This window comes from Motacilla alba, chromosome 12 (assembly GCF_015832195.1).
Source record: "Motacilla alba alba isolate MOTALB_02 chromosome 12, Motacilla_alba_V1.0_pri, whole genome shotgun sequence".
In the NCBI taxonomy this organism is placed as follows: Eukaryota; Metazoa; Chordata; class Aves; order Passeriformes; family Motacillidae; genus Motacilla; species Motacilla alba.
Genome location: NC_052027.1, coordinates 10941337 through 10959377, shown reverse-complemented (window position 1 = coordinate 10959377; position 18041 = coordinate 10941337). Strand labels below are relative to the sequence as shown.

The 18041-nt window shown below is 53.0% G+C and overlaps 1 protein-coding gene across 4 annotated transcripts in view; it reads left to right on the top strand.

Moving 5' to 3' along the window:
* The window catches only part of PLXNA1 (plexin A1), a 115609-nt gene that overhangs the window by 53691 nt on the left and 43877 nt on the right, over nucleotides 1-18041 (top strand). For all 4 annotated transcript variants that reach the window (XM_038148800.1, XM_038148802.1, XM_038148803.1 and 1 more), the window contains exons 7-10: nucleotides 941-1094; nucleotides 1808-1907; nucleotides 10669-10783; nucleotides 15300-15500. In XM_038148800.1, coding sequence (XP_038004728.1) covers nucleotides 941-1094; nucleotides 1808-1907; nucleotides 10669-10783; nucleotides 15300-15500 — 570 coding nt within the window. The remainder of the gene's footprint in view (nucleotides 1-940; nucleotides 1095-1807; nucleotides 1908-10668; nucleotides 10784-15299; nucleotides 15501-18041) is intronic.

The window sequence follows — 18041 nt, the reverse complement described above, 5'->3', positions numbered from 1 at the left end:
GAGAAACTGGGGTTTGGTATTGCCCAGTCTAAAGTTAAACACGGATGGAGGTTCACGGTGTCCTGGAAAGTGGTGCTGGAGCTGAGCCCTTGCTGTGGACTCTTGATGCTCCTGGGATGGAGCCAGGAGCTGGGCAGTGTTTTCACTCCTGGGGTAATTATCTCCACACTGATGTCAGGATGCTGCACAGAGGTTTGGGGTGGATGACATGGGGATGCTCTGCTCGGGCTGGAGTGCAGCTTTCAAAGGGAGGGACTGAAAAACTCCCGTAAACATCATGTAAATGAGTTGAAGGCTGGAGAAAATGCCTTGCAGTGAGAGACTTCCCGAGCTCAATCTGCTTAGCTTATCAAAAAGAAGATTAAGAGGTGACTTGATTACAGAGTATAAGTGCCTTTACAAGGAGCAAATATCAGGGACTAAAGGGCTTTTTAATCTATCAAGGAAAAGCATAACAAGAACTAATGGCTGGAAGCTGTGAAAAATTCAAATTAGAAATAAGGCAAGCGTTTTGTAAAGTGAGAACTGCTGACCCTGGGGATGACTTTGTGAAGGAAGAGGTGGATTCTTCCCCTCCTCGCCTCTGCTGGAGTGGGTGCCTTTCTGCCTTTCTGTGCAACTTACTTCAGCCCCGATGCTGTTCTTGTTTTCTGTAGAGAGCTGAGGCATAATGGCTTGTGGTGTGCCAAGGGCAGAGGACAGAGATTGTGAGTCACTCCAGCTCTTAACCCATTTAAAACTGTGCTCCTTGCTTGAGCAGGAAGGTGCATGGATGGGGCTCCCTTGCAAAAGCCCAGAGCAGGTCTCCTCACCATGCGTGGGTGGCAGAGGAGGGATTGCAACCCCTGGTCTTTTCTGTTGGCTAGATTTACACATAGCAGACACAGAGGAGCCTATTTTCCTAGTTCTCTGTGTTGATGATCTTGCCTCTCCTCCCTAGCTGGTCCTGCAGGCCTGGAACGTCCCAGACCTCTCGGCAGGAGTCAACTGCTCCTTTGAAGACTTCACCGAGTCAGAGAGCCGCATTGAGGATGGGAAGATCTACTGCAGCTCTCCCTCTGCCAAGGACGTCATCCCCATCACCAGGGGCCGCGGTGAGCTTGTGCCCCAGAGTGGAAGAAAGCTTGAAACAAATGTCCCATGTCTTACCCCACAGGCAGATGTGGAGGAGGACAGTCCTCCCGTGACAGTGATCCCAGTCTCAGGATCTGAACCCCACTTGGGTTTTCGGGATATAGGAGGAGAAGGAATTGCTGCTCGTGGGAGTCTGGTTCTTTAGTCGCCTCCAAGCCATGAGCACAGCTGCTTGGATGCAGCCTATGGCGGTGGGCTTGGAACTAGATAATCCTTAAGGTCCCTTCCAACCCCACCCACTTTGTGATTTTACTTGCTGACCCCTCCTGGTCACCCTGGCCCTATTTCCATCTGTGAACCATTTGTGGGTAGATGTGTCCCTGGGGTCTAGGACATTCTTCTGACCCCAAAACTATTAAACACTCCTTCTGCACACCCAGTATAGCCTAAGGCCCCAGTCTCCATGCCAGCAGGTTGTGTTTAGCTTTAGGGGCTCAGAGCTGTACTTGGGCTCTGCTGGCCCCTTAGGTGTCTGAATGGGGGTGGATGAACACCTTCTTTTTATTGCCACTCTTGGAGGATTTTGTTAATTAGCTGGACTGAGGAGTGATGCCCAGCTGCCTCCAGCCCATCACAAGCCTTGCACTGAATGCTGGGCCATGCACTATGTCCTTTGGGGGAAAAGTTTTCTACAACACTTTCTGATGTCTTTTTGTGCCTGGGTCTCTTGCAGGGGACAAGCGAGTGGTGAAGCTCTACCTGAAATCCAAGGAGACGGGGAAGAAATTTGCCTCTGTGGACTTTGTTTTCTACAACTGCAGCGTCCATCAGTCGTAAGTGGCCTGGACTTTGTGGGAGGGCTCCACAGATTGGTGGGATGGTGTGAGACTGGGAGAGAGTTCTCAGCTTTGTGGGTGCTGATGTTGCAAGAGGAAAGGGCAGTTGAGTACAGTGGTGTTTACAGTGAGAAACCTCCTCCTTTTGCCTGTGCAGACTGGGACAGTGACCAGAGCACCCACAGTTGGTTTGGATGTGTGGGAACATGAAGTGTCAGGACAGAACCTCACGTAAAAACAGGGCTTTGGGTTTGGCAAAGCTTTGGAAGAAAAAACGAGTTTACTGCACTGCAGACTGTAGAAATCAATGCATGTGACTGAAAATGCCAAGTGTCTTGTTATTCCTGGAAACAGTTAATAGGAGTGACTTGGCAGTGCAAGAGGAGAAGCCTGTACTTTCCTGCCACGGTACCTGCTTCCCAGGCTTGCTGGAGAGGGAGCTGGAAAGTTACAGCAACATGGGATGGAACATGCCACATGTCCTGGGGCATTTACCCAAGAATTTCCTAACTGGAAGTAATTGTGAATTTGCTTTCTTGTCAGGCTGCTGTGAAATCTACTCCTGTAAGGGTTTTTAGACAGCTTGAGATATGCGTTTGATAAAATAGAGGAGGTGTGGATTATTGATGTGCTGTCTAAGCAAGGTGTCTAAAGTCTCAAACCACAACTCCTGCTGAGCAGCTGCAGACAGTGTTCTTGAGCAGTGGGGGATGGCTGTGCTGTAGGACTGTCAGAGCTCATGCTGGGGTGTGTTTGGGCAAAGAATTTGGAGCTCAAGAATGCAAGAGATTTCATTTCTCTGCCAGAAGCTTGCCATGGATGGTGGAGCTCTGGCTGATCAGTAATTATAGACAAGCAAATGCCAAGTGATCTCTTTTGGATGTCTTTTTGCAAAGTGTTGAGCCTGGCTTGGGGGCTGCTGGAGTTCACTCCTCCAAAGCCTGTTCAGAGTTTCCACTTTGATCAGGAAGAGCAGGTGAGATGCTGCTGCCCTGGCTGGGAACCCACCCACTGTGAGCTCCAGGAGGGATGTGTCAGAGGAGAGCCCCTGCAAAGTTTCTGCATCACAGGAGGGATTCCTTTCTTTGCACAGGGAACAGGGCTCCTCCTGGGAGTGCTGTGCAGTGAGGGAGGAGAGACTTTGAAAACTTGACTTTCTCCCTCACCTTGACTCCGAGATGAGCTTTGTCTCCCTTCACGTCCTGTGGTTTCAATAACATTAGCTCAGCTTTGGCTCGGGCTGGCTGCATGTCAGTATTTTGCAAATCAAAAAGCAGATATGACTTTTATTTTTGTAAATGAAAGAAAGATGACTTTTAAGTACAAATGGCATCAGATTTGGTCCAATCAGTGGTCCGGTGGGAAGGGGTGATGAGGGAACTGGCATTTTATTTTATGTGCCTGACACAGGAGGGGAAAAAACCTCTACCCCCCCTGAAACAAACCTACAACAAAGAGCCTGACTGATTTATTACGGCGTTGATGTTTAATTTTGGATGCATTATTTAAAAAGGCTAATTATGGATGCATTAATATTTATGGCTCCAGTTGAGGCTGATAGAAAAGTCCATGTTCTGAGCTAGTGAACATTATTATTTTTTTGACATCAAGAGTTTTAGGGTTTGGAGGTAGTTTTAACTATGTGACCTGCAGTCGAATCGTAGCCAAAGAGCATGACAATACCTCCTGGGATGATGCAATACTTTTAAATACCATTTGCAGACAGGCATCTTTAATGGATCTCTCTGGAGTTAATAGCCTTCCAGGTTTCATATTTTGTGCAGGAAAATCTATACGTCAGCCTGATAAATTCTGTATTAGGAGCAATGTGCTTCTCCACGAGGCTAATGTTTTTCCTGTGAAGATCTCTGATCACTGTGCGTTATGTTTTCTTTTTGTATTTGGATGGCTTTGCTTAGGTTGGAAGGCAGAGCTCTGCATGTCAAATCATTTCTCAGCTGAGGACAAAGTGTTTGAGTGAGATTTTTCAGATGGTTGTGGAGAGATGGGAGGCTAGTGAGGCAGCTCTTTGCTGATGTCAGCTGGGGTAGCTCTAGGGGAAGCCAATGCAGCTCCACCATGTGCGCCAGGGAGAGTCTGACCCTTCTTATTTTCAGCAGACATCAGCAAAACGTGGGCTGTGGGGCTGGTCCTGCTGCTGTGTGAGCATCCTGGCGCTCTTATTTCCCACCACTTTGGCAGGTCTTCTTCCCATGCATTTTCAAGAGCTGCTGGAGCCTGCCTGGTCAAGGGAGGGGTTGCAGAAGGGAAGATACATCTGATCACTTCTACAGGAGAGGAGGGTACAGAGGGGGTTGGCTGCCTGTATGTTTGGCTGTGAAGTTCTGAGCAGAGGGGGTGCCTTCCAGGTGGAGCTCCAAAGTTGTCCCATCTGTTAATGCAGGGCTTTATGCCTGTGTAATGGAACTGTTCCCATCACAGACCAGCATCAGTGGCTCCTGGGATACTTTGTGGAGGGTCCCTGGGAGCCCTGGTCTGGAATTTGCATCCTCTCTGGGGCTTTTTTCCTTTCCAGGAGTTACTTGGGAAGCTTCTAGAGGTCCCAGCTTTATGTACTCAGGGCTCCTGAGGGGCTCTGGCATGTGTTTTCAGGCAGGGGTGTCTTTTGGCCATCCTGCTCCTAAAGGCTTGGGCACTGGGCAGGGGATGCTTCTGGCTGAGCTGTGGGATATGGATTTATCAGGGGAGTGGAAACCAAGGGCTTGATGCAGGGAAACGGGGCCCTTGCGAAGGGGGATGTGTGTGGCCAAGGGAGTAGAGGAGCAGGGCTGCCCACAGGCTTGTCTGCTGCTCCTGGGGACAGGCTGTGGTTGCTGCAGTGGAGAATGAGATGAAACCCCCCGTGGCAGGGACGGGGTGTGTTCCCGTGGGGGTTTCCGAGGGACCCCGATCGAGTGCCGCATTTAGAGGCGCTCGGCACCTTTGATCGTGGAACGAATCGCCGAGTCCAGCGCGTGCACAGGCAGATGTTGAGGTCGTCTTTGTCAGAGTTAAACGCCTTCTTCAAAGCATTTGTGGGGAAATGAGTCCCCTTTTAAGATAAAGATGTAACACCAGGCTCCCTGCCTGCCTCTGGCAGAGCTTGCTGGCGAGGTGGGGGAGTAGGGAATCCTCACAGAAAGCTAGTGAGCAATTCCAGGGAATAGTAAGATGTATTTATTTCTTCCCGCTGTTTCCATGTTTTCTTGCTGGATTTCTCCTCTGGAAACTCTGTTTCATAAATCCTGTTGTGGTTTGGCTTTTTGGAGTGTGTGTCTGTGGGAAGGGAGCTGGCAAGTAGAGTGGGATGGGGAAGAAGATGAGAGGCTTTGGTGCTTCCTTCAATTCTGTGGGCAGGTTTTGCAGAGCTGCTGGTTTTTCAAGCACCAACGTGCTCAGCTCATCACCAGCATGTCCTGCCACTGCAATGTGGAAGCAAAAATCCAGGTGTGGCACAGGGAAAGGGGGAAAATCATATCAGCAAGCCTGATTCCAAGAGGGAATCCAGGCATCCTGGAAACCTGTCTTCAGTCCAGGAGGTGGTCATGATGCTACCAGCCTTGTGGTTGTGCCTCAGTGTAGTGACAGCTGTGACACCCATGTCCCATCAGCTGCAGGGTGCTGAATTTCTCTGATGCTAGGGCAAGGGCAGACATGCTGAATGGCTCTAACTCCTCCAGGCTGGAGAGATGTGACTCTGCTGTGTCTCTATCCCACAGGTCAGGCTTTCCCTGTAAGCCTCCATTAAGTAAATGGGATTTTAATGCATGCCCCAAGGGCTGGGAGCAGCAAGGTTGTGCTGGTAAGGCAGGGCTGGGCTGTTCTGGTGGCCAAGGTATCCTTGTGCCACTGGGCTCCTCTCTGCAGCCTTTCCTTCTGCCCACACATGGTGTGGCTGCTCCTCTGTTGGCCCATTGCTGCTTGTTCCCAAATGCTTACAGATGTTTTCTTTTCAAAGGCATGGACAGATGGCTGCAAGCAGTTGAGTGAGTGTATCTGAGTTTTTGTGGCTGAGTGGTGTGGTGGTAACAGATCCCTGTGTGTTCCTGAGCTGGGGCAGGTGGAAAATCCTGTAGGATGGGCCCAGTAGACAGCTCAAGATAACCTGGTTTACATCATGTATGTTGTGAATGAGGAGGGCTGGTACAGCCTGGTCTTAGGCTTCAGTAAGGGGAGGCAGCTGAGTGTCTTTCAAGAGAATTCTCCTGGAACCCAGGGCATGATTCTGCATCCTCCAGTGTGATGGTGGATGCTGTGGACCACCTTGTGAATAACGACCTTGGGAAAAGCTGGCAGGGATGGAAAAGAATTGGGTTGGTGTGAAAGAAAGGGCAGAAATGGATTGAGATGGGCAGGGATGGAGGGAGGCCAGAGCTGACTTCCTGTTCTGGGCACCAGTGAGGAAGCTGCCTGTGGGTCTGTGTAGGGCTGGGGGGACACTGAGTGCCTGGCTCCACTGCTCTTCAGGATTTCCCCTTCTCCCTCGGGTAGAGAGATGGAAATAAAGCCCAAAGCACTGCAGTTCAGCCCCTCAGCCCTGACAGCTGCTGCTCCAGATGCAGGCTGTGCTGGAGCTGAGTATTCACTAAGGATGCATCCTCCTGCCAAGAGGAGATCTGAGGAACAGTCAGGGGGCTCGCAGGCGGCTGTGCTGTGCCTGTACAGATGCTGTTTTCATCAACACTGTGTTTATAATTTCCCTTCTTAATGGACCTCCCCTGCTCTGCTCTTGGTGCCATTCAACTTCCCCCTGTTCCTCCTCCCTGCCCTTCACTCCGTGTCCTTCCTTCCTCCAGGGACGTGCTGTGCCATAGAAATAGCCTCGGTGTCTGTGTGTGTGTGCCTGCAGCGCTCACCCCTCCTGTCCCGCTCCTGTTTGCTGCTCAGGCTTATCTCACTCCTGTGGATGCTGCTTTTGTTTTCTGCCCCCGCTGTTCAGAGTGATGAAGAGCTCCGGGCTCCTTTGGGCACGTGGCATCGTGGCATGCCTGGGGTTGGCAGTGCAGGAAGAAGAGTGAGTGAGGAGTCTGGATCCAGCACTGCTGGCTCTCCACACTTCCCATCAGCTACAGCTTTGCTTTGGGTCGTGAGTGGAGACAGCTGGAACCTCTCCATGGTCACTGAAGGTGCCTGCACCCTGAAGCTACCCCTGGGTCTGGGCTCATCCTGCAGTGATGCTTTTGGCTCTGTACCCACCCTGGTCTTTGCTATTCTTCTGCCCTCTCTGCTTCTCTGCAGCCCTTTCCCTAGCATGGCATTCCCAAGTTTGGGATCATTTATGGAAGTGGAGGGGAGTTTTTGGCTCAGCTGTGGGGTGAGATGTGGGAAAGCGTGGGGGCTGTGGAGAGGCTCTGGCTTTGACCCTGGGGCACTCAAAGTTGAGCAGAGCTGCTTTGTTGCCTGCAAGGATGCCTGCCCTGGCTGGGGTAGTTTTCAGGCCAGCAGTGAGCCTGGACTGTTTTGGGATGGGGCACTGGGCACAGAGTGACCCTGAAATGCTGCTCTGAGGCTGGTGCCACGTCTCTCTCACGAGGTCATCAGGAGGCAAGGAGGGCACTGCCAGTCGGTCTGGCTCCCTTTCCCTGCCTCGCCTGGCCTTCATCTCCACCGGCCCCTGGCAGGGCTGGGGAGGAGGCAGATGGGGAACAAGCTGTGGGTCCATATCAGTGCTGCACCCCCACCCTCGGTTCCCTGCCTCACTGGGCTTCTTGCTCTCCTGGCACGCTTTGGGGAGGCGGAACACTTCAACACATGAAGGAGAGCCTCCCTCTAATTACCAGGAGTGATGAAAGCCTCTTAGGCAAGAAGTGATGAGGGAAGAGTGCCTGACCGTGGGAAGGAGAGAGACGGCACAGATGGCACCGTGCTGCCGAGCAGCCTGCTCCCGTGCCAGGAACAGACAGCAGTGGCACCCGGGACAGCCCCAGCCGTGCTGCCCAGCCTGCCCAGCAGCCAGGGATCCCTGCCTCAGCTCCTGGCCTGGTCTTTGGGCAGCCTTGCAGGGTGCCGTGGTGGTCAAACAGCCGTGCTGAGACCAGCAGGACTGAGGCAGGCTGTGAAGAGTGTTTCACCATGTTACTGGCACCCAGGTGCTGACTGCTCATCACTTTGACCTGAACTGGCTCTAAATGCAGCAGAAGTGCTGCAGAGCAGGGTGTGTGTGGTGAGGGCTCTCACAGTGGCATTTGATGTCCTTATGGCATAAGGAGACCTTGGCAGAAGGGAGAGTGTGGAAACCATCGCTGGGGATGGGGCTTTAGGAATGGCTCAGTTAAGTTAGAAGCAACTGGGAGGGCCAAATTAGGAAGGGGGAACCATGCACCTCAGTGTGTATGTGGAGGATAACCTGAGACCCTTTGACAAGGGGAGACCAGCTGGGACCTGCAATATTTAAATGGCAAAGGAGACCCTCAGATGAGGAGGGCCTTGAAATAGCCAAGATTTGGCTTTGACCCTGAAGAACTGCAAGTGGAGCTGCAGTTGGGGCTGGGGTGCCTGGGGCAGGGCTGCATCAGGAACTTCACCCAGCTGCTTTGAGATGCCTTGTGAGGTGGTAGAAAAGACTGGGGAGTCTTTTTGCAGACCCTGAAGGACCTGGTGACTGGAAAATCTATTCTTTGGAGGATGATGGGGGCAATTCATGGGAGGTTGTGCTGCAGCTTGATAGTCGGCCTGTGGCTGCTTGTGCTTCTCTCTTATGTGACCTCTCTGGGGCTGAGCTACTCCCGTGAGGATTAATCTGTATGTTCCCTGTCCTGCCCCTCCATATCCTGGATTTATCTGTCCACTGGTCCTGCCTGAGCCCTTAGCAGGAGGGCAGGACTGTCTTTTGCCTTTGTTTGTGTTCCGTATTTCCCCCACCCTCTGCACTTCCCTCCATCAAAGCAACCAGAGATAGGAGGCTGGGGCTCTGCTTTTAAGTTGAATCTCTGCAGCTGAAATAAAATTGCATATATTTGCATAAGGAGCATCTCAATTAGCATATTTGTGGGTAAAGCTAAAAGGGCTGTTCATTTGGAAGTGAAAATGTGAGCGAAACATGGAAATGACTTCCAGCCCCCTTTGCAAGCAGCTTAATTAAATATTTCCTTAGTGTGTGTGCATGGATTTGGGAAGCTCTTGCTGTATATGTAATGGTGTGTGAAACCCCAGGGCAGGCTGGGGGACCTGCTCCTGCAAAGCCTTGGGTGTGTCTTTGCACCCTGGGCTGCCCTCACCCTATGGCCCCCTCGGGTCCCCACACCTCCAAAGTGACAATTCTGCCAGAGGGCGAGGGATTTGGCATGCCAGGCTCTGCCACCAAGGGTATATTCTCCAGGAAGATTGTCTTACTGCTGCCTCACAGGGTGATGCTGTGTTTTCCTGTCGTTTCCCAGGGGTAGAGGCAGAGAGGTAGCTGTGATTAGGAGGAGGATTGGGCTGGGCAGGGCTGCCTGCCTCCTGCCAGAGCTGTGTTCAGGGAAAGAGCCTGTCTTTGTTTAAATATAATTGCTTTGGGCCTGATCCTTTTGATGCTCAGATCAGTGAGTAGCAGGTATGAGCCTTCTAGGGTGAAAACTAGTGCTGCTGCTTTTTTCTTTTCTTCTTTTTTTCTTTTCCTTTTTTTTTTTTTTTTGAGCCAGGCTGATTATTTTTACTGCCTTTTAGCTTATGCCTCAGCAGCTCTCCCATCTCCTCCCCAGGAGAACAGCTTGGGCTGCACAGACATGCCTGGTGCAGACCCGCCCTGTGAAGGCTCGTGTATGAAATGTGGGACCTGTCTGCTCAGCCCCCCCAGACAGCATGGCAGGGAGGGCTCAGCCCTTCCCTCCTCACAGGGGTGAAACCCCCAAAAGCCTCCCTCCAGCTGTGGGATGCAAACAGGGATGCCTGGGAGGGGTTAGCAAGGGAAGCTAATCAGGTTGTCGAGGTGCCACTCCTGTGAATGGCTGAGGGACTCTGTGTGTCCCCTCCTGCTTTGGGGAGAGCCATCAGGTCCCTGGGGCTGGTTTCATTTCTAAGAGGAATGGAAAGCAGAGCATGGGGGCTCCTGGCGTCCTTGGGTCCTGAACACACCCCCAGAAAAGATGGGGAGGGGGGAGCAGGAGTGATCCCTGTGCACAAAGAGCCCTGAGAGGAGGCTGGGGGGGGAGATGGCAGCGTCTGGGGCTGAGGAGGGGTGGAAGCCACAGGCACAACGCACGCGTGGCTGGGGAGGGCTGGGGCTGAGGGGGCTGAGGGAGGGGGTCACACACAACCTATTGTGAGTGCCTGAAAGGCCCTACAGTCCTGAAATGTTAATCTGACCCAACCTTTCGCCAGTTATAATTTTCCTCTCAATGAGCATGCATTAATCTGGCCCTTTCTCCCCTGTTCCCCTGTGGTGCAGAGCCCTTGTTCTGCTGCCTCTTGCTAAAATCGCCTTTCAGTGAACCCAAATAAAGCTCCCAAAGTCTGGAGCTCAGCCCCTGCTGGAGTGGGGCAGTCAGGGTCAGCCTGCCAAGAGGAAGAGGGAACGTGGCCTCTTCAGCTGAGACACAAATCCTGCAGTGCCTGAAAGACCAAAACCCCCACCCTGCCATGGGCAAAGCCTGAGGGCTCAGGTTGTGCAGGCATCTCCCTCCCTGTGCGTGGCCCGTGCCCCATGGATAAGGGATCCTTTCCACCATGAGGTACAGGACCATCTAGGGATGCTGTCCTGCTGAAGCATCCCGAGAAATGTCCCCGTGCACTCTGCCTTGATGCTGCCCTAACTCTGCCCACTTCTCTCCCTGTGCAGCTGCCTGTCCTGCGTGAACGGCTCCTTTCCCTGCCACTGGTGCAAGTACCGCCACATCTGCACCCACAACGCTGCTGACTGCTCTTTCCTGGAGGGGCGTGTCAAGCTCTCTGAGGTAAGACAGTGTGAAACTGCTCCCTTTGCCTGTTCTGGTCCTGTCAGGGTCCCCTGCCCTCTGGGGAAGGGGTTAGAAGAAGGCAAACTCCTTCAGAAACCATTCCCACTGCCTCTCCTGGGGTGCTGGGACTACCTGAGGAGCAGTGAGGGAGGAAAGGGAAATGCTGATGGAGCTATGTGCTTGCTGGTGGGGAGAGGCTGTGTGGCTGCGGAGAGGCAGCTTGGGAAGTCGGCTGAAGCCCGGAGCACTTTAGGCTGAATGAAAGGAAAAACAAAGGCAGAGATGCTAAAGCATTTTCCTTTGATGTTTGTGAAGGGAGCAAGCTTGAACTGTCATTGCAGAACAACTTGTTTTTGGAGAGGGGAAGGTTGAAATCTGTAAAACAAACTGTTTTGCTGCACCTCACGCCTTCTTCATCTCAACTGCTTTGCTAAGGAACATGTTCTTTTGTGGGGGTTCATCCTGTGCCACCCACTGGGGAAAGCTGCCATCAGCAGGGTGTTTGCAGGACATCCTGCTGTCCCCAGCCTGTGGTGGCTGCTTGGCTCGGGTAGGGAGGTCTGGCAAGCCACTGCTGGCACTACAGTAAATGCTGATTTGGATCCTGAAGGGAGAGTTACGGGAAGGAAACTCTGTCCCTATTCTGGAAGAGAGCTCCAGTTAACTTAGCCACTGACTGTGCATGGTCCCAGTGGGAAGGGTCCTGCTGCCTCCTGGGGAATTTACTAACCTGAGAAAGTTGGAAAAAGCTGTTTTCTCCTAGCTTGTGCTGTGAAGAAATCCAGTGAGCCATCTGCCTCAGAAGCCTGCTCCTGTGGTCATACTTCCAGCCAGCCCTGGCATTGCTTCTGCAAATGCAACACGTGGTGTCCAGACCTCTGGAACACAGCAGTTCTCATCTGCCCATTCCCCTCACTGAGGCCATGGGATCTGTCCCCTTCCCTGCCAGGTGAACCCCAAAGCATCTGGCTGTACCACACAGTGGTGGTGCCCTTGGGATGTGTGCAGCTCTCCCACGGGCTGGCTGCTCAGGAGCTTGTGTCACTGCCCAGTGAGAACAGGGTGTCCCCCAGCAGACCTTTTGGCCATACTGGGAAATGGACCAGTGCCTGGTTTGAGGTTTGGATCCCCTGGCTCAGCCTGTTTGCACATTGGTGTGGCTTCAGCAGTTCCCAGCAGGGATGGTGAGGCACCCTCAGAGCAGCTGCAGCTGTGGGCTCCGTGACCAGGCTGGGATGAGACATCCTCTCCCCATCCCTGGCCGTCCTGGTCCCCAGCAGGGTGGTGTGGTGGGTGGGGGGGGCTCAGTGCCAGTCCCCTGGCACCACCAGACAAGTTAATGGCAGACATCCAGCCCCATGCTCTCTGCAGGAAGTTTATTTTAAGCAGGATTTGGTCTGACTGTGTTGGCTGGAGTGTGGTGGGCGCTGGTCAGGAAATGCAGGGACAGAGGGTAACTGTGTCTGCTCCTTCCCATGGGTAGTTCACCACAACTTCCTGAGTGGGAAAGTGGTTGTTTTGTAGGAAAACAGAGTGATCCATGGCACTCTGTCCTGGGCATGCCAGGAATGCTTGTCTGGATTTCTGGGGGTGGCAGGGCTGGAATGGGCAAGGGTTGGAGCCACCACTCACATAAATGTGCCTGGAAATGGTGACAGCAGTCAGGATGTCCCTGTGCACTGGCTGTGGTGGCTTTAAAGCCTGGCCCCTGGAGATTGCCCTCCTCTGTGGCTTTGCTGGGGGGGTGCAGGGCTGGGGGAGAGGTGAGGAAGCAGCACAGGCTGCTGTTCATTTTTTTCCATTTGTGGTGTGCAGTGGTGGTGAAAGGGGGATCAGTGATGGACATTGGAGCATCCCATCCCAAAAGGCTGCTTTTCTGAGACAGGCCCTGCTGTGGAGGGTGAAAGGATGCTGGGCTGTGGGGAACAAGTGTATTGGCTCAGATTAGGTAGGTTCAGCTTGTGTTCTTCATTGCCCATCAGTGGGAATGGCTGAGGACTTCGTGAAGGAACCTCAAAGCTGGAGTCAGGCCCAGTTCTAGACTGCCTTCATCCTATTTCTGCTGATGCACAGCCTTGCAGCTGGAGCTGGGAGCTGCCAGAGAAACCCAAATGGCAGCATTTGCAGTGTGATTCTAAAGCTCTCACCTCTCCAGACAAACCTGGACATATGTTTGTCATATTCTCATCCAGCTAGAAAAATGGTTTTAATGGAGAAAATCTGAGTTGTGTGATGTTTGGGAATTTGTGTGAGCTGGGGCTTTGCCTTTCTGCTTATCCCTTGCCTTCATAGCTCTCTCCTCCTGGGGCCTGGGGCTCTGCTGGGAGGGGCTATTTTTGGCAGGACACAGAGCTCTGTGGGCTGTGCAGAGTTCCCAAGGGATGGAAGCGCTGGGCAATGCCAGACCGAGTTGTGTCAGCGGTTGGACTTGCTCATAGGGGAAATGAGTTGTCCTCGTACCCCCACCCCTCCGGGCACCCTGGGCACCCACCAGCACCAGGTGCTTCCTGTTTGGGCACAGGCTGACATTTTTGCTGGATGAGACACTTCTGCTGGCAGATGTGGAGCGTGTGACATCATGGGGGGATTGGGCTCAAACTGTGAATGAGCAGAATGAGCCCCCCCTGCCTCTGTGGGGAGAGGGACACCCGTGCCTGCTGTGCTCCCTGGGCAAGCCTGCAGACAGCCATGGTGAGCCCAGCCTGGGGGGCATGGACTTACCCACCACCCCAGCTGGGCTGCGGCAATAGTTACTGAAAAAGGAGAAGATAGGGGTGTTGGAGTGTGAGCCAGGAGTTAATACCTGCCGAGTGTGTGCGTGCCCTGTAGGGAAGGCTTGTGCCACCCATGGGGTCCCCCTGAAATGTGGAGGAGATCAAGCAGGCAGGGGCTGCTTCCTCTGACAGCACTTCCGAGCTGGGAACTGATGGTGGGATAACCACCATGAAGTCATGGGGCCACTCCTTGGAAATGGAACAGGCATGAGATCTCTCCCCCAGCTGAGCTGATTCTGGAAGTGGGGGGAAACTGAAGCCCCACTTTGCAGAGTGGCAGCTGTGATATGGAGCAGGGAGGTGGCAGAGCAGTGCCCGGTGTCCCCACACTGCCCCAGCCCTGTTGCCATCTCTGGTTTGGGGCTAACACTACTGATCCTCTCAGCTTTTATTTTGTTTAGTGTGTTTTGGAGATAAATAGTTTCTCCCCTTGAAAATTGTGCTTTTGGGCAATACAGACTTGTGAAGAACAGAAAACCCAAAGAGTAAAAGTGGTTGGGTTATTCTGTCAAGATTTGTTAAATGAAATAATTTAGTTTTCTTTTCTCTGCATTGTTTGAAAGTTAATTAATGATACTGGCTGAGATAAAGCCTGGCACTTTTCAAGGCTCAGCCTGGCTTGCTGCAGGATGGCAGGAGGCAGCTGGACAGCCTTGGTCACACATGGCTGCTGGCGGCCTTGGGGCCAGAGCTGCCCCTGCAGCTGCACTGTGACCATCGGAAGCTTTGCGAGAGCAGTGGAGTGGCTGTGTCCACTGCATTTCTTTTTCTAAAGCAGCTCACATGTTATTCCCTCTTGATATTATTTCAAGCCAGCACTCCCAGGAGTAGCTGCCATAGGTGTGAGACCTCTGCCTGGCTCAGCAAAGTCAGCGTGGGATTGCATCAGGCTGTTGTTGCAGAAGTGTTACCCGCCAGGGCTGCAGAGCTGTTTTGCTGCCTGAGCTCATTTATTTTTGCTCCCTCCTGCTCCCCTGTGCTTTGCACACAAGAGTCACCAGCTCCCCTGGAGCAGCTGGGAGCCTGTGGCTATTAAAAGTGGAGTGCTTTGCCCTCCCAATGTCTCCTTCCCCAGGGGTGGCAGGGAGGTGCTTTCCTCTCCAGCTCAGACTCAGCAGCATCCCCTGGCTGGAGTCACTGTGTGCTGGGCAGCCTGCAGCCAGGCTGGGTGGGGTGACACTGCTTTGAGCTGGTGCAAATCGGAGCAGCAGCAGCAAAATTTGCTGCAGAGCGGGTTCTCTGCCACACTGCAGGAGCACACTGCTGTATCAAAGAGGGAAAAGGCTTTTCTGTCTGCTTATGAAGGAAGGGGGATGGAGGATATAAAGGAAGCAGGAGGGCTGAGCAGGTAGCTTGACAATGCACAGTCCAGTGGGCATTGACTCTGAAACCACTGGCTGCAATGATGGCATTGAAGTCCATATTGTTGCCAGTCGGCCCAACACGTGTTGCTGTTGCAGTGGCAGGTCACAGATTCCAGAGATGGATCTTCTCCCCACCTCCCACCTAAATCAACCTGAGCTGTAGAAAACACTCTGTTGCCCTCCCTCCAGATTCCTGTTTCCAGGGCTTTGGGCAGAGCAGGTATAGGATGCTGCTTTGGGGTTGCTGCTCATGAGGATTTACTCAAGCATGCGCTCAGGGTGGTGTTTTTGCAGTGCATTGCCAGCCAGGAGAGGGTCACAGGGGTGCTGGGGGAGCGTTCCTGTCTCATCATCTGCTTCTTGTTCCCCTTGCAGGACTGCCCTCAGATCCTGCCTTCCACCCAGATCTACATCCCCGTGGGTGTGGTGAAGCCCATCACCCTGACGGCCAAGAACCTGCCCCAGCCGCAGTCGGGGCAGCGCAACTACGAGTGCATCTTCCACATCCCCGGCAGCACCACGCGCGTCACCGCCCTGCGCTTCAACAGCACCAGCATCCAGTGCCAGAACACCTCGGTGAGTGTGGCAGCAGCTCTCCTTGCCGTGGGCCCTGTCTGGGGGCCGCTCCTTCCTGCCTGCCCCAGGACCGCCCCAGCTCGTTGCATGGGCAGTTTTGCTCTCTCGTGGCGGGTAACAGGGTTTGTGCTGCTTGTAGGGTGTGAGGCCGGCTCCCTGCCATACCCCCAGGTGCATTGGGAGGCTGCTTGGGGTTGTTCCAAATAGGATCAATGCTGAAGCCACCAGGCTTTAGGTAGCACTTCCAAGGAAATTTGGTTTGCAAAGCTGAAGAAAGTTGCCTGGACTGGAGCCAGCTGGGCCCGGATGTGCTGGAGCCCCCCCAACACCAAGCTGTCCCATTTTACAGGCGGGGAGGAGGTAACACCTCTGTGTCCCATTGCACACATGGAGCCCTCCACATGCAGCTGTGCCTGCCAGCCCTGCAAGCGCTTCCCTTCCTCCCCTGCAGCCTCTGTCCATCCCTGACTCCATCCCTGATCTGACCAGCAGCCTCTGTCCATCCCTGACTCCATCCCTGATCTGACCAGCAGCTGCCCCCTTCCCCTGCCTGCCTGCCCTCTATCCCATGCTCTCTGCATTGCTCCTTGCCTCTGTGTCCTTGCTCCCTGTCACTTCAGCTCTCTCCTACAGGCATCTCTGCCTTCTCTGCCCTCTCCAGGCACCTTATCCCCTGAGTGAGAGGGGGTTTAGCAGCCCTGGGTGAGCTCTGTGTGTGCCTCTTGCTGAGCCCTGGGCCCATGCACAAAGCCACTCTGGGTGCTAATAGCCACACTGGGAGCTGCCATTGCTCAGCTGCCTGCTGTGCTCTACACTGACCTGCCCTCATCCAGATGCAGCCAGCCCCTCCCTTTGCTCTCCCGTTTAATCCTTTTAAAATTTGTTTTTCATCTCTCCTACTGTGAAAGCTCATTTGCAGCCTAACACCAGTGCTGATCCCTGCTCTCTTTGGTGGCACAAGTGACATTTAGAAACCACTGAAGATGAGCACTGGCTCCCTCCCTCCTCCAGTGATCCCAGGGCTGCAGAGATCCTCCTTTGGACAGGAGGAGCATCCTGAGCCATTGCCTCCTGCCCTGTGCAGCAGTCCTGGGGGGATGCTGTGCAGCCAGTCCAGCCTCCTGCCAGGTCTCCTCTGCCTGGAGCTGGCAGCTGTCTCCTGGCCAGGTCTGTAGTGTGGGGTTTGGCTGAGTTTATTCCAAAGCAGTGTGGGACGTGTGTGCTGCAGGATGCTCCCTGTAGGGAAGTGCTGTGGCTGCACAGTGGTGACAGCAGCAGCCTGATGGCTCCTGGGGGTGTTGGGGAGAGGTGCCTGTGCCAGAGGGGAGCCTTTACATAGCGGAGGTGGAGCTTGCAGAGAGGCTTTGGATGGTGTGGACTCGTTTCTCCCCGCTATGTTTCAACCTGTCAAGCAGGGGGGAGAGTCTGCAGCACAATGCATTCCCTGTGTTTCCCAAGGGATGCCGTGCCTGCCAGGATTGCTTGGCCTCTGCAACTCTTCTCCAGAGGGATAGGACAGCTGTAACCAGCACCTTTTCCTGGGCTGACAGTGGTGGGTGTTTGACCTGGAAATTGTCAGGGATGCTGTGAAAACAGCACAACTTGTCAGAAGGGCATGTGTGTGGTGTTGTGAGGTGCATGGGGAACAGGTAGAAGCAGCTCCATGGGCTGCACTCTGGGGCAGGAGATGTGGCTTTTGGGTGCAGGGTGGCTTCACAAAGAGAAAAACAGAGTTTTGACTTGAAAGAAGCTGCTTTGCTTTCAGGGTCTGGTCGCCTGCTTTAATGTTTGAGGGCAATGAGCCAGGCTGCATTATGGTGTGGGGGATTCAAATTCACACTTGTGTGGTGTTTGTCTCCTTCATGCCTTTTTGCAGTCCATCTGGCTGCTTGATAGTGCTTTAGACTCTCCCAGCCATGGCCCAATGGCTTCTTCCATTGCACTTCATCCTTTGGGCTGGGATTTTGGTGTGGAGAACACTGGCAAGTGGAGAAATAGGAAAAGGATGACATCTTCCCAGCCAACAAGTGAAGGATGGATGCCAAAAGGCATTTAAGCACTCAGTGTTTCCAAGAGTTCAGTGGGATATAAACAAGAGGTTAAATACTCTGTGGAATAAGGGATGCTTTCCTGAATCACTGGTGAATGAAAGGCATAATAAGTCCAGCCCCTTAAAGTTCTTTGTCTTTTGTTTTAGTGCTTGTCAAACTCCAATGACTTGTTAGCACTTTGAGGAAAGGACATCTTGGTTAAATATTCAGCAGTCCATTCATTAAGGTCTGAGTGTTGACTATAAACATCGTTTGAAACACCCAATAGATCTTTGGCAAACTCAAGGGAGACCAGCTCTGGTATTCCCCAGCATCCCAGGCCATAAACCAAGCCAAAAGAACATTTTCTGCCTCCTCACTTTGGTCTCCTTCTGCTCTTCAAGAGGAAAGCAACCCTAATGGTTTTCCACATATATTGTAAAGATGCAAAAAGGAAAGACAAGCCTAACTAAGAAAATGAAGATCTTTGCCAATAAACTAATTTTTGCAA